At 43.8% G+C, this 15,303-nt stretch overlaps 1 protein-coding gene across 3 annotated transcripts in view; it reads right to left on the bottom strand.

Annotated features, from left to right (window-relative positions):
• The window catches only part of CYFIP1 (cytoplasmic FMR1 interacting protein 1), a 64,595-nt gene that overhangs the window by 3,799 nt on the left and 45,493 nt on the right, over window positions 1-15,303 (bottom strand). For all 3 annotated transcript variants that reach the window (XM_052664801.1, XM_052664799.1, XM_052664800.1), the window contains exons 24-28: window positions 12,506-12,649; window positions 10,586-10,676; window positions 2,951-3,081; window positions 1,235-1,307; window positions 31-125 (exon numbers count right to left, since the gene is read on the bottom strand). In XM_052664801.1, the coding sequence (XP_052520761.1) occupies window positions 31-125; window positions 1,235-1,307; window positions 2,951-3,081; window positions 10,586-10,676; window positions 12,506-12,649 (534 nt within the window). The remainder of the gene's footprint in view (window positions 1-30; window positions 126-1,234; window positions 1,308-2,950; window positions 3,082-10,585; window positions 10,677-12,505; window positions 12,650-15,303) is intronic.

Below are 15,303 nucleotides of genomic sequence, written 5' to 3'. Positions count from 1 at the left end.
TGCCTCAGACAGAAATGAGAGCAAGATTACCTGTGGTGTTCCCAGTCTTTCAATGAGAGGGACCAAGTGTAATGGAGCATATTTTGATTCAAGTCTCTTCATTTTAGCATCAAGCCTTTCACCCTCTGAAAGAAAAATAAAAGGAGCATTGATTCATCTGGTTCATTTGATTGATATCTGGCAATTTATTCAGTGCAACAGAAAGCTGAATATGTTTTTATTTTTATAGGCCATTTCAATTCTAAACAGTTGGTTAATCATCAGTGTGGTTTTAGAAAAAAATACGTATTTAAATCGTAGATTGGTACATCCAAACAAAAAAACGCCAAGTATTTGTAGTGGAATACATTTAATGCATTACTAGATTCAAGACAGAAAGTAAGGCTCTGTTATGCTACTGCTGCTGACATATTTGACTCCCACTTGCACTAACCAACTAAATTGCCTGACTGTAGAAGGTGGGTTATAGTGAGGGTGGAATTCTGTGTATAGTAAGGCTTAAAAAAAGCACTTGGCAGCCCCTTGTCACTGGCAAGTAGGAAATATTCTCTGGCAAGTGGGAAATACTGCTTACAATGGTCTAACAAACGGTTTGCTTTATGTACAGAGATGCAAGAATCTGAAAATATTCTCAAAGATTTTTAGCTGATGAGATTTCTCTGAGCAGAACAGATCAGCTGCTCTGACAGTGAGAAACAGAGGAAATGAGACAGAAGAGCAGCCTGGAAAGAAGCAGAAGAGCAAGGGGAAAAAAGCTCACTTCCTAACAGTGATGGATAACAAAAGGGGATACTCAAGAAAGCAATCCTACAAACAATCAGTGTGCATCAATGTAATAGAAAAAAAAAGTAGAAAACAAACATACGAAAAGGCTACAGGAACTGCCTGCATTTACTTTATCTGCTCCCAGGCTTCTTATACCTCATTGCGATTGACAGCTATGTACATCAGACAGTAGTTTCAGAAAAGCCTCTCACCATACCCACATTGAGGCATTACTGCTGCCCCAAATACCCCACTCATCTCAGTCAGAGTATTCCTCATCTCCCTCTTGTAGATTGCACTGCAACTCGCCACGAATATATTCTTCAGCCAGGCAACCAGGCTTGAATCGGTTACCTCTACCATAAATGTAACAGCAGTGTTGTAAAGGACTGGAAGCGGCCACCAGCAGTGCAGCAGCATGTAAGGAGAGCAGAAAGCATTGCCCAAACGGGGTGTTTTCATTCCGTACCTTTGACATGAACTCTCGGCAGGATGTTTTGGAACGGTGCCGCATGCAACAGGTCACACACTTCCTCTAGGGACTGGAACAAAATGGAAAGGAGGCAGTTAGGAATAAAGAGTCTCCAGACCACACCAGATACAAAAACTGGGCTTCCAAAAGCATGCTGATGCTGGAACAGCAGAGGGCAGCCAGCCTCTGCTGTCAAAGCTGCACACATAACTGCTCTGGTGCTTTCTGCACAGAAATTCTTCCTAAGACTAAATGATTTCACCAGGTTACCTTGGATTGACAAAGCAATCAGCAGCTCTCCTCCCACCCTGAGCTGGCTGTTCTTAAAGGACAGGATATTTATTAAAAAGACTAATTCAGGATGAGTAATTTCGGTGTGAAAGTGGCAGACGGATCCTGAGCAGACAAACAGAACTGTGATGGATGACGCACAGCTCAGCTATTTTTACCAGCACTGCTCCCACAACACATCATCACGTTGGGCACATCTCCCAATAAGGCAGGCTGAGACACCTCCCAGGAGCTGCTTCACTTCTTCAGGGATGTGGGGAAGGAAGAGAGATGCCTCCTGCTTTTCGGTTGCTGTACGTGCAGAGATGACCAGCAGATGACACACAGCTTTGCTGTGTATCTGTCTTTCTTGGAGCAGAGGTTCTGGCTATTTGCAGTCCTCAGTGCTAGTATTACATGTTCAGCAGCCACATCCCTACCAAGGCCAAGGTACTATGGCTATGTGCCTTTCCTAGCTCTAATCCTCGATGTCAACAACACAAAAATGGACATGCTATGCAGTAAAGATTAACAAGATCCAGCCACTAGCAGAGATGCACCAAAGACCCTAAATTTTGCACTAGTTATGGTAGATGACCACAGTGGAAAAACACTGGAATACAGATAGGACATCAGGGCACCACTGAGAGCAAAACCAAGAGGAGAGGCAGCAAGCAGGGGTGTGTTTCTAGAAAGTGCCTTCAAGGTCATGTCCCACTGACTGTGACTCCAGCACTGGCATCACTTCAGTGCACCCTCAGCCAATTCCCCCAGGCAGCGGCAGGGCCTTCACCTCTCTGGCCTCTCACCTCGTGCCCTGTTAACCTGAAGCCCACTCCAGGAATCCAGTTTCTCTCCACTGTGACAGTTACCCCATCACAAGATATGGTTTCACTGCCAGTCACCTGGCCCTCCCATCACCCACCCATCATCCCTAGGGAGGGATGCTCTAACATTGCACTGGTCTCCTGAGGAACAGTGTGCCTTCATTATCTCAGCTAACATTAACAGTTTTAAACACCTGAGAAAAGGACTCTTACAGGAGGATTTATGCTTGTGCACAGCAGGCCCCCAGCCAGCTTACTGAGTGAGCTAATGTTGGGCTGATTGGCAGTCAGCAAAGATCTCTCCTTGATGGACAGCCCAGCCTCAGTACCTATATGCACAGGTGGGGAATCTCTCCCCACCTAAAATGGGCAACACAGGTAAAGAAAGGGAAAACACCACTCTTGTTGCTTTCATTGCTCATAAGCAATGTCCATCTTTCTCTCTGTGAGCACTCAAGACCAAGAGATCAGCGTAGGAAATTGTTTCTACCTATCTGTCCATCCACAACAGCAATCCTGCAGATTTCAACCTTGTTATTTGTGCCATTAGTAACACAAATTTGAGAGTACATTTGGAGACACAGCAGGGTTTTAAACCAGCACAGCAGGTACCTACCAGGCTCTGCTCAATAAGCAGGCAAAACAGGACAGCATTTCCCACTTCCCGCAAATTCTGGAAACAGACAGTCTTCAGCTCTGCGTATTCAACTATGTCCTTCAGCTGATGATGGAAAAACTCCAAGATACCTGAAATCAACAGAGAAGCAAACAAATGAAAGGAAAAACAATAATCAAAACTCAGGAGCCAGAAAGAAATCTAGCGATGATCACACCAGTACAGCTCTCCATGTATCAGCACGTGAGGTTGTTTTTAATTTATGGACATGCCTCCTAGATGAAACTGAAAGGAGCAGTATTTAAACATATTAACAATCAGAGGTTAATGTTAAGCCAGTGACGTGTTGATCATTTCAACTGGATAAATCATGCAGAATGGAGTGCCTACATTCTGCTGGATGGAGCTGCTAAGGTAGGAGGTAAGAGAATGATTTCCAGACGCAGAAAGACAGAGCAGGGCTCTTGTCTGCTATTAGTCCTGTTCCATCCTCTTATTCTTGATTCTATTTCTGTCCCCCAGCCTGCTGCACCACCCAACATGTTCAGTTCACAGCTCTTCTTCCATAGATGACAGAGCCAGCAAGGAGCAGAGCACTGAAGGGAGTACAGGCGATGTCAAAATAGAGCTGCAAGCACCACAGCCATGCAGACACGATCCATAATCTCTCAAGACGAATACAAAAAAGCCAAGTCAAGCTCTGCTGACAAGGATGCACTACATCCTGCCTGACAAGCACAGTCAGATTGGTTCATCTATCAGGTATTCAAAAAACTGCTGAAAAACAGCTAAACTGTCATTTTCAAAGCCATGCAACTTATAGAATCATCTCAGACCTCTCCAGTAAGGCTTAATGTATGGATGGACTCCAAGCTCCTTCCCCCACTCCAGAGAAAGGCTGCACCTTCTCCTGGTTTACAAGCAATTTCAGGAAGCCCCTGGGTTAAGGTGGCTCCTGCAGGTCAACAGCACCGAGGCTGAAGAGATACACAGGGTGGGTGAGGAAGAGCAGAAAACTGCAGTAGGACAGACAGCTTCCAGGCTCTTTATAACATATTTCCATCAGCATTTTTCCATCTGTTTGCATAAATCTGGCCTTTTCAACCTCAAGAATAGTGATAGAAGAAAATACATAATGCAAAGCTTTTGGATTGTATGCTAGATAAAGCAGTTTCCATTACACTCAATGAGGAACACAGAGAGCCTCTAGCACCTTCCCATGTGCTGCTTGAATGCGGATGGAGAACCCTTCCTATATAGAGGATGAGCCTTCCATATTCACCCAGCAAGGCGACAGCCCAGAGGGAGCACATAACACAAAATACACGCTGGAGCGTATTCATGCCAAGGAAATCCCTCAATTTCAGAAGAGCTTCAGTATTTACAGAGGAGGAAAAAAGAGTATGGCTAACCCACGCATTTCTACACAACGTCTCACGCCATTAAATTTAGCAACACAGAACATCGGTAAAGTGAACAGTAAGGGGAGCCAGAACTGCCTGTGCTACATCTCAAAGATCTGTTTGTCAACAGAAAATGCACAGAAAAGGAGTGTTCCTCCGTGCATTCAGTGAAGAGAGGTTTCAGACCCAACCTGAGTAACTTAATGACTGAATAGGAAAACAAAAAACAGACACCCTAACGGAGGTCATCAGTTGTCATGAATGCTTGCTGACTTTGATGGATTCAAAGAAGAAATTGAAATGTAGCTGAAGGGAATGTTATTGGTGTTACATAGACAGCTCTGCAGTGAAATCCTGAGAATAACTGATGTCACCTACAGCAAATGTAAAAAAGGAGGGAGACAGCACACAGCAAAATCAAGAGCAGCACAAAGAACAGTGACCAGCAATAAGGAAAACTATTACCTAAACCCATACTGAAATTGCAACAGAAACCAAATGAAGGCTGTAAGTCCACCCAAAAGCAGCAGGAGCCAGAGAAGTGGGAGGTTCACATCATGAACACCAAGTAACTACAGACCAGTCAGTCTCACCTCTGTGCATGGCAAGATCATGGAGCAGATCCTCCTGAACGCCCAACTGAGACACACAGAAAATAAGGATGAGGTGATTGGTGCTAACCAACATGGCTTCAGCGAGGGCAAGTCACACCTGACAAATGTGGTAGCCTTCTAATATGGAGTTACAGCATAGGTAGATAAGGAAGAGCAAGTGACATCATCTACCCCTACTTCTGCAAAGTGTCTGACACTGTCCTGAATGACATCCTGATTGACAAGTGGAGAAAAATAGATTTGATGGATGGAGCATTTACTGGATAAGGAATTGGCTGCCTGGTCACAGTCAGAGAGTTGCAGTCAATGGCTCAGTGTCCAAGTGGAGGCCATTGATGAGTGTCGTTCCTCAGGGATCAGTGTCATTTAACATCTTTGTAGGCAACATGGACAGTGAGACTGAGTGCACCCTCAGCAAGTTTGCAGATGACAGCAAGCAGAGTGGGGCAGCTGACACGCTAGAGGAAAAGGATGCTATCCAGAGGGGCCTCGACAAGCCTGAGAGCTGAGGGTGGTGTGACACTGAACAAGTTGCCCAGCAAGGTTATGAATGCCCCTGGCCCTCCTGCCCCCTGGCCTGCATTCAAGGCCAGGCTGGATGGGGCTTTGAGCAACCTGGTCTAGAGGGAGCTGTGCCTGCCTATAGCAGAGGATTTGAAGTAGATGATCTTAAAGGCCCCTTCTAACCCAAACCATTCTATGATTCATTCTATGAAAATTACATGTTGTCTTCTACAACTGCTCCAAGTTACCGAGTTCCTTTCAAAGTCCTTCACAAAGACTTTTCTTTCTTCCCTGAGAGCTCCCATGGCCATATGCAGATACACAAACGCACACACCCACACACAGGCACTCATGAACAAAACGGTGTCATTATTTTGAGAACCTGACACTCCGTATTTATTACGCAGCTGTTCCAAAAGCCGTATCAACTACCTCCCTTACATGCAGTGCTTGATTTAGGGGCGAAGCAGAGGAAAGTTCACAGAAGTACACAGGCAATTTCTGATGAAACAGAAACGATGCTGGAAGCGCAATCTGCTCCACAGTGGAGATCTGGGGCAGCAGAACATTATCAAGTTTCCATTAATATTTAAACGATGGCGCTCCTGGTTACATCTACTTGTATTGTACAGCACACAGAAGGGCATTCCTATGGGACTCCATGCGCATAATGAAGCCCTGCAGAAAGACCAACTGTCTTAGTTTCATTTAATTGCACGCAGCCTCCATCCTTCTCCTAACTCTGTGGGTGCGAGCTGTAGGCGACTGAGTTAACATACATCTTGTATTTCACAAATTAATCCGTTGGCTCCTTCTTTCCAAGAAAGCAACTTTAACTAAACCTCCCTATTCCTGCAGATGGGATGACGCTGGGCGCAGTAATAATTGGTCATATAATCCCAGTTTCTGATTTACACAGATAGCAGCCTTGCTTCTGCTGAGATCAAACATCTAGTACAGCACAGGAGATTAGTAAAGGATTAGGCTCCATCTCAACTGTGCTCAAACAGCAGATGCCAAGTTTCAGCTGTGCAGGCTGTACACTAATTAATTTAGGAAGTCAGACTAAATCGACACATGGTCAGATTTCTTCACTTCGACCTTCTCTCATTTTCTATAAAACAATTACAGTTCACACCTAGAGACTCAAATCAAGCATGTTCCAGAGCTTGTAACAAGCCTGGTACCTCAAAGATTAGCTATTGGCTATTAATTATAGACCTAAGGAGCTGACTAACAACAAACCTGATCTTGAAAATAACTCTGGATCTACACACGATATGGCTTATTTTCTGCACAGTGCTGACTTAACAACTGTGAGGTGAAGTCTGCTAATCTGCAGCATCAAAATTGTTCCCAAGAAACCGGGTGATGTAATGAACTTTATGCTCATTCCCCTACAGACTTTCAAGTGCTGTCTATGATTATTTCTTTAGTTCAGTAGAGACATCGTTAATTAGCTTTGCATCTCAGCAGTCACACCATTCCTTTCAAACAAAAAGGAATTCTGACCACAAAGCCTGTGCGCTGCTTATTTTGCTAGAAATAAATATCCTATTGGTCTTCGTATCTACTGTGTTACCCACTGTCCTTTCAAAATCATCTAGGATTTTATGTAAACATAACGTACACTTCTGCAGTGTTTTGTCAACAGAGAACCAGGATTACCTTTTTTTCTCATTAAGTATGGACACGTGAAGGGCATTTCCCTCACCACTGCCTCTTGAAGTCTTTCAGTGTCATTTCTCAGCTTTCTTTCTGCTTCCAAATCAGACAGAAGGAAATACAATATGGAAAGCTTCTGAAAGTTTGGCTTTGCTGAATTATCTGATATTGGAGCTCAGAAAATAGCCTCCCCTGTGTTTTTCTGCAAGCCCTTCAACAGCACTCCTATCTTTTCCTGCTGTGCATCTCCCCATGTCCCAACATTCTTTTCCGATGGACAAGTTTCAGAAAAATCTATGAATAAATTTCCTCCATGTTCTCCCCCAGGAGAATTCAAGACATGGCCCCCCAGCAAAACTGACTTACCCTTCCACTGATCCAAGTTCAGTCAAAATACCAGGAATACCTGGAAGCATCTGCAGCCTCTCTGCTATGCCCCAAGCTATCCTTCCCTTTCACTACTACTGCTCTCTTCCAGCCAAGGCTCCCTCCAGTCCTCATTAGATACTCCAGAAGATGTGGAGGGGGAGACAGGTACCTGCTGGGTTGCTATGTTGAGCAGAAAGGCGCAGCCAGCAGCACAACTGGTCGAAGGAGAGACAGCAGCTCAGCTGGCAGCCACCTGGAGCCACAGAGCTGGGGGCTTCTCCCACATGGAGGGCAAACGTGATCACAAGAGGTCACAGCCTTTTGCATGTTGTAATGCACAGTTTGCCACACAGAAGGCCTCTAAGCCTCATCAAACAGCAGAACTGAGGAACTATTTTCCTTACCACAACCAATGGCATTCCAGAGTGGCCAAGACATAAAATACTTGTTTATGAAAAGAAGGAAAGATGTATTTAAACTCTAGGAAAACACCAGAAGAAAAATTTTACTTCCAAGATCAAAAGTCAAGTTCAGACTTTTACAAACTATTATTCCTTTCAAGAGCTTCAGAGACATTAACAGGTCCCTTCAAGAACCCTTACACTTAATGTATTTTTAGACAAATATTTTTATGACTACAAGATGAGCCAGTTCCCCACTGCTGTAAGATTGTTTCTATGGAAACAAATCCATTGGTGAGCAGGAGTCCTGAACAATTCTAATGCCACTGTCTGTACTCTGCTCCTTTTAGCAAGAATAAACCTCTTCAGAAATCCACAGGTCCAGAGGGCTGATCACGTAGAGCTCCCAGAACTGCAATCAGTGGAGTTCAAATAAAGCTCTCAATCTAAGTTTGGAGCACATGAAATAGCTGGAGCCTTACTGAGCAAACTTAAATTGCTTTGCTTGTGGAGAATGGACTCAGGAAGTTAATTCTAAATTGATGAACTAATGTTACATCAAGGCAGACGAGAGTCTGTGTACCTAATCCATAAATTGGAGTCATAGCTTTGGTCTTTATGTGTAGGCAGCAGTAGGTACAAAGAAGTGATTAATGAGTTAGGGATGAAAAGCAGCATACAAACATGTTCTGTAAGATGCAAACTTACTACTACAACTACTGAACACTGCTTCTGCAGCAGGCTGCCAGAGGCAGAGAAGGCAAGAGACAGCAGTTGGCATGCACTTGCTTGCATTTTCAGTGTGAGCCAAGTGAAAAAGGTGAAAAAGTGGCAGAAACCGTACAGAGATTTTAGCACAGAGAAGAGAGGACAGTTTTTGAATCACACGTGGGTTGAGCCTTTTCCTTCCATACTATGACAGTTCCTCTCAGCACGCCAGACTGGGGCTAAAATCTACAGCAGGTTGCCATCACAGAGAACATTTTCCATCACCAATCAGACACGCTCCAAGGGCAGGCAGCTCATGATGGAAAGGCTCCAGAGGCAGTTGCAATTCCTTCAGTTATGCTACAGTCAGTTGAAAAACCCCTGAGTTTCCACACATGTTTTTTGTTTAGTAGCTTCAGTAAGAACACACAGAAAAGCTGTGACTGTGCTACAAAGACTGCCTCTGCTGCTTCTTGGAAGAAGTTATCAAGTGTTCTTTGCTAGAAATATTTCAGCACAGAAGAATACCCATGGAGACAAAATCAGCCTGTGCACCAGCCACAGACCTGCTTAGGGGACAGAATCAAGTGGGTTTTTTGAGATCCAATCCAATTCGAGTTGCTGTCTTCTACCGTAACATGAAGAACTCTGATATCTCAGGACAGCAGGAATCCAATCATAGAGGATTTCTTTTCAAATAGTAATTATGAGGTCGAAGTTGTTAGCCTTCTCTAGAAAACCAGAATGTTAAGAAGATTTTAAAAGGTTTAGGTCCTACAGCAAGAGTAGATAATCTCTGTGAATAGTTGCACAAGTAATGTTTTGCCTTTCTTATAGGACAGATTGCCTTTTTATCTCAGGAGAAAGTTTCTGTTTAGGTCCCTAATACTTCTTAAAGTTGAGGATTTCTGGCAGAGAACACAGGCTTCCTAACCTCACCTGCAGCACACCTCAAGCCTCAGTGATGCAGACTCTGCATCTGAGAATACATGCTATTGTGGCCAGGACTTAATGAGTGGCTAAAAATCTCAGAAAGATTATTTTTAAGCTGCTAAGTACCGTGAGTCATCCATTTCTATGCTCCAGGGAGAAAAACAGGAAGGAAACACTTAGTGAGTCCTCGATTTCGTTTAACATTGGTAATGAGCGTCAAGCAAGCTGTGGGAAGCAGAAAAAACAACCTTACTCCATTTGGAGTGGCATTTAATAAACCTGAAGAACTCTGAAATAATAAAGATATGCTCAGAAAGTGGGTGGCACATGGAAAGATTAAAAGATTAATTTGTGTTAATTAGATATTGTGGAGGAGGAATATTTTGAAGGGGGAAGCAGTTTCAAAATTTCAGAGAACAATGTGATAAATACTAATTAGCCAATTATTTCCCCACAGGGGCATGTAACTTTCAAAGATGTTTCTTCTTCTCCAACTGCTACACTTCCTGTTAAGAGGCCGAGGTGCTCCCTGCACAACCTTCTGACACAACTGCTCTGGCAGGACCAGTCTGCCCCTCAGCAGTAACGTTCCTTTTACCTTACATTTCATAAGGGCAAAGCAAGAGGAAATGAAGGCTTTCCTGGAGAGTCAGGATTATCTAAATGAGACATTTTAACAGCACTGGTACAAAGGGCTAACTTGCAGAGGGAAAACTCAACGTGCTTGAGATAAAGAGCAGAATGAGAAACTATAGTGAATATCCCAGCTCAAGGTAATCGTGTCATAAAGCTATCTATAGACAGACTGCCATCCTTTCACATTTTCCCTAAGGACTGAAGTTGTAAAACACCATCTAATCCTTTATTAAGTATTTTCAGAAAGCTCAGCCCTTAACGATACTTGCTATGAAAAAAATGACTAAGTTCTGTTTAATGGGACAGAGAAGAGAGGGAGAGACAGACAGAGGTACATATAATCCAGGAGAGGTAATTAGTATCATTTCATAAAGTTTATAGTAACACCAAACGTGAACTAACCTGGAGAACCATACTCGTGCCTTGGCAACCTACAGATCTTAGGCATCACCTCCATCAGGGTCTTGACATACTGAAGAATTGTCCCTTGTAACTAAGAGAAAAGAGGCACTTGTTAATGTGTTACTAGAGAAAAACAAAAATTGTGTTCAAGCCACATACAGATTGAACGTGGTCTTGAATTTAGCCCTGTGCCAGCCATCATCTTCAAAAAAGGTCACTCTTTCAAATGAGGACAGCTGCATTTTCCTTCACATGGTATTAGCTGCTTTTTGCTACAGGAAGAATGGCTCGACAGCTAAAGCCAGGAAGGAAAAAAAAAAGTACAGGAAATCACCAACTGTTCTTACAGCCAGCCTCGACTGTCCAACCAACTTTCTGATGTTAGTAAACAAGTTCATCAGAATGTTTTCAAAAGGAGCAAAAGAATAATGCTTAGTATGCTTAGCATGAGGCATGTCTGTAACAGCTTCAACTGGCTATTCTAGGCACACCAGTTAAGACACAGCTCCAGTCCATAGTCCTACCTTCCTGCCATAGACACCTATCTCCCAACATCTGAGCGTTCAGATCACACATCCCCCCACCCTGAGGCTTTTCAGCCACCTTAACTTACTTATTCCATGCTGCCTTTAATAAATTGAGGTGATCTGCAAAAAGTAAAAATAATCCCCCTCAAAACAATTAACCAACACTCAGCTCCACATGAAAATTACATTTCCATCTTTCCCTGAAGATTATACCATAGAATCATATAGAATCACAGAGTTGTAGATGGCCTGGGTTGAAAAGGACCACAATGATCATCTGGTTTCAACCCCCTGCTATGTGCAGGGTCAGCAACCACCAGACCAGGCTGCCCAGAGCCACATCCAGCCTGGCCTTGAGTGCCTCCAGGGATGGAGCATCTACAGCCTCCTTGGGCAACCTGTTCCAGTGTGTCACCACCCTCTGAGTGAAAAACTTCCTCCTAATATCCAAACTAAACCTCCCCTGTCTCAGTTTAAAATCATTCCCCCCTGCCCTATCACTATCCACCCTTTAAACAGCCATTCCCCCATCACTCCTCCAAACAGGCTCCATCTTTTCAGACATTTCAAAAACATACTTAGAACATTGTTGGAATGACAATAAACAATTTGTCAACTGCCTGAAGTGAGCTTAAGAATAGTGCAGCTATGCACCTGTTACATTTGGACTAAGTTGGCAGCATGCTCCTTACAGAAACACGAGCTGGAGAGGGAAAAACCACTCCTGTAGCTGAAACTTACTAGCAACACATTATGATTGTATGCAAAGATGTTCATACAGTAAACAAACAGCCTCTCAACTCCTAGCTCCAAAAAAGGTTGTTTCCAGTACTAGTATCCATAGGCTGTATGGGTAACTCCTCCAACATCTGATGGTCTGAGTACTTCTCTGAATAGGCCTGATGCTACCCACTTCTAGATAAAGCACTGAGATTAAGCCTTCCTTGTGATTAAGGCTTATCCATCAGTGACATTATTAATCAAAGCCCTGAAGTCACAGAAGGCAGAAAGCACACTCCAGCTGCTTTAAAGCACTCTGAGAGGGTAAATTTATGGTACATTTTTTAGTTTCAACCAACTCAATGGAAACATTTATACTTTTCCAGAGTTTATCTAGGACCCAGCAGCATAGATCTCCACAAATTGAATTAATCCCCAAAGCAGAATTCAAGATTTTCAAAACACTGCTCAGCTTCCCAAGGTATATCTTCTATTGCTTTCACAAGACACCAGGCATTCCCAAATACAGCTTGCATTGAACTTCAGTGGGTGTAACATTTTAATTTAAGCTGAAATCTTAGTTTCCTTAGACATCCTACTTCCATTTTATTTTTCTTAAGATATTTCCTAGCAGAAGCTATTCAGAATAGCAAAACTGACAGACATTGCATACCAGGCTCTTGACGACTTTCAGCAGCTCCTCCATCACCACAGCAATCCCCTGATAGCCAAGAAGCCTACAGATGACTTTAAAGTGAGGGGGGCCAACAAAATTCCTATAGTTGCTGTAGATGCTTGAATATGCCAGATTCAAGGCCTGAAATGAGGAAAAACAGATTGCATTAAATGAAAAATCTAAGCTGACTGCATCTTACAAATAATCTCATTTAAACACCACTTTGTAGAGTATTAAAAACGACGTAAATCTTGTATCTCACTCTCTATCCAGAAAGTTAAAATATAAGGCTTCATTTTCGGAAGGCAGGAACTCTCTTGCTAAGCAAGAAAAGCCCATAAGAAGTATTTACAAAAAAGTATTTACTCACCAGACACTTTTCACTTGACATTTATAAAGTCACAAACATTACCTCATGTATTTTTCTGTTTACACAAGTAGAAAAGGATGATGGGTGCACGAATTTGAAGCACAACTTCTATTCCTACGCAGTCCATTTTACGTACAGCACATCTTTAAAGAAGTTACTTCAATTTTCAGCTCACAACAGGTGTTGTAAAACTCTGTAAGAGGATCCCCTTACAGAAAACAGCCTTTTGCAGTTACTGCTCTCTCTAGCTAATTAATAAGGATCTCTTTTCTGCAACCCCCCCTAGATGCACACAAGATTAAAGCAAATCCAAGTCTGGGATGCACCCTCACAAAAATTCTTTTGGAGTTTATAAAGAAACACAGGATCAAGTTAGAAGGGACTCTTAAAGGTCACCTAGTCCAACTCCCCTGCAATGAACAGAGACACACCTACAGCTACATCAGGTCACTCAGAGCCCTGACCAGTCTGACCCTGAGTGTCTCCACAGATGGGGCATCGACCACCTATCTGGGCAACCTGTGTCAGTATCTCGTAACTCTTATTGTAAAAAACTTCCTTATATCGAACCTAAATATCCCAGCTTCTGGTTTGAAACCATTTCCTCTTGTCCTATCACCACAGACCTTCCTAAAGAGTCTGTCCTTTTCTTTCTCAAGCCCCCCTTTAGATACTGAAAGGCTGTGCTCAGCTCACCAGGCTGAACAGCCCCAGCTCTCTCGGCCTGTTCTTGGAGGAGAGGTGCTCCATCCTTGGGTCATTTTTGCAGTCCTCTGGACATGCTCCAACAGCTCCATGTCTATCCTGTACTGAGCACTCCACATCAGGCCTCTAGGTGAGGCCTCCCCAGCTCAGAGCAGAGAGACCTCCCTCACCCTGCCAGTCACTCTTCTTCTGATGCAGCCCACAATTTGGTCGGCTTTCTGTGCTGACTTACATCCAGCTTCCCATCCACCAGTATCCCATGTTTTTCAGCAAGGCTGTGCTCTATCCTTACATTCCACAGCCTGTACTGGTAGATCAGGTGGAGATCAGGGCCTTCACTACACCGAAGAGTAAGCAGAAATATACAAACGGATGCTGAATAGGGATTTAGAAAATGTTTGCTAAAGCTATGGATCAAAGGGGTGTTGGCCAACTTCACCTGGGGTGCAGCAAAGGACCACAAAGAGAATTAAGGGCTTCTACAAGGAAAGACAGAGCTAGGCTGGTCAGCCTGGAGAGAAGGCGGATCCTGTCCACGTGTAAATGTACCTGGTGGGGAAGTAAGGGAGCTGGGCTCATCTCAGACATGCTCAGCGCCAGGACAAGAGGGCACAAACAGGAAACTCCAGTTAAACACGTTATTACTGGAAGAGTGGTCAAACGGGGAGGCTGTGCAGTCTCTGTCCTTGAAGATGTTCAAGGCTGCAGCCCTGAGCAACTCACTAGAGGCGGCCCTGCCATGGCTGATGGCTGACGTGTCTTCTGCCACCCTGTGAAGACAATGCTAATTCCAAACTCTCAGCGACTGAACAGCACGAAGCTGCAGTCCCTCGTGTACAACAAACCTATCTGTGCAGATTTCTGCTCACACTGAGAGGATCTGGGACACTGAAGAGGATGAGAACTGGTAAAATATTAAGCGTGCAGACAAATGTCCCAACATATGAAACATTTTATAGAGTTATCTCAAAAAGGAAAGACTCCTTTTCTTTCTCCTGATGTTCCCAATCAGGTAAATCTACACATTAAACACGTCCAAAGTATTTCAGCCACAGCACAAAGAGAATTTTCCTTCACTGGCTTAAAGCATCCCACTGCCACCAGCTCTCTCGTATGCTGGTTAGAAGGGAGCTCCCTTCGCACAGCAGAAATCTGTCACAGAAAGGCAAGCCCTAAAAACATGGTTTCATTATAAATAACTCACCAGTGCATACCAGTAAGTCTGCCAATCTAATAATACACCGTTTTCCAAGTAACCTTTGCAGAGAAGCACCTGACATAATCTACCTGTAAGCACGGGATCGGCAGTAAGCGAAGCAGGACCGAGGATTTAGAAAACCCCATCACACAGCATTGTTGCTTTCCCCCCATGGTGCACTAAACCATAAAACACCGAGGGAAAATGCCACTAACACAGAGGGAGGGGAAGGTAGAGAGAGGGAGCTTACATTTGTTCAGCTACGCTTTGCTCCCTCCCCTCCTGAAAGTGAACAAAACAACAACAAAAAAAAGAGTTGCTGGTTGCTGATGTCATCCAAGAGCTAACATAAATCACTCACAGCACCACCAGTACAGGCACAGGAGCATATAACAGGGATGTGCAGGCAGCGTGCTGCCCAACGTGAAGCAAGCAAGGGAGGGGGGGGAAAGGACATGATTTTTTTCCTCTATGTTCTTTGAAAACCAAGGCAACAGCACCTTTAGACAAGATATGGCCCTG

The sequence above is a fragment of the Tympanuchus pallidicinctus genome, unplaced genomic scaffold, assembly GCF_026119805.1.
Source record: "Tympanuchus pallidicinctus isolate F22 unplaced genomic scaffold, pur_lepc_1.0 scaffold6, whole genome shotgun sequence".
Taxonomy (NCBI): domain Eukaryota; kingdom Metazoa; phylum Chordata; class Aves; order Galliformes; family Phasianidae; genus Tympanuchus; species Tympanuchus pallidicinctus.
This window is presented reverse-complemented; position numbering and strand designations above follow the sequence as displayed.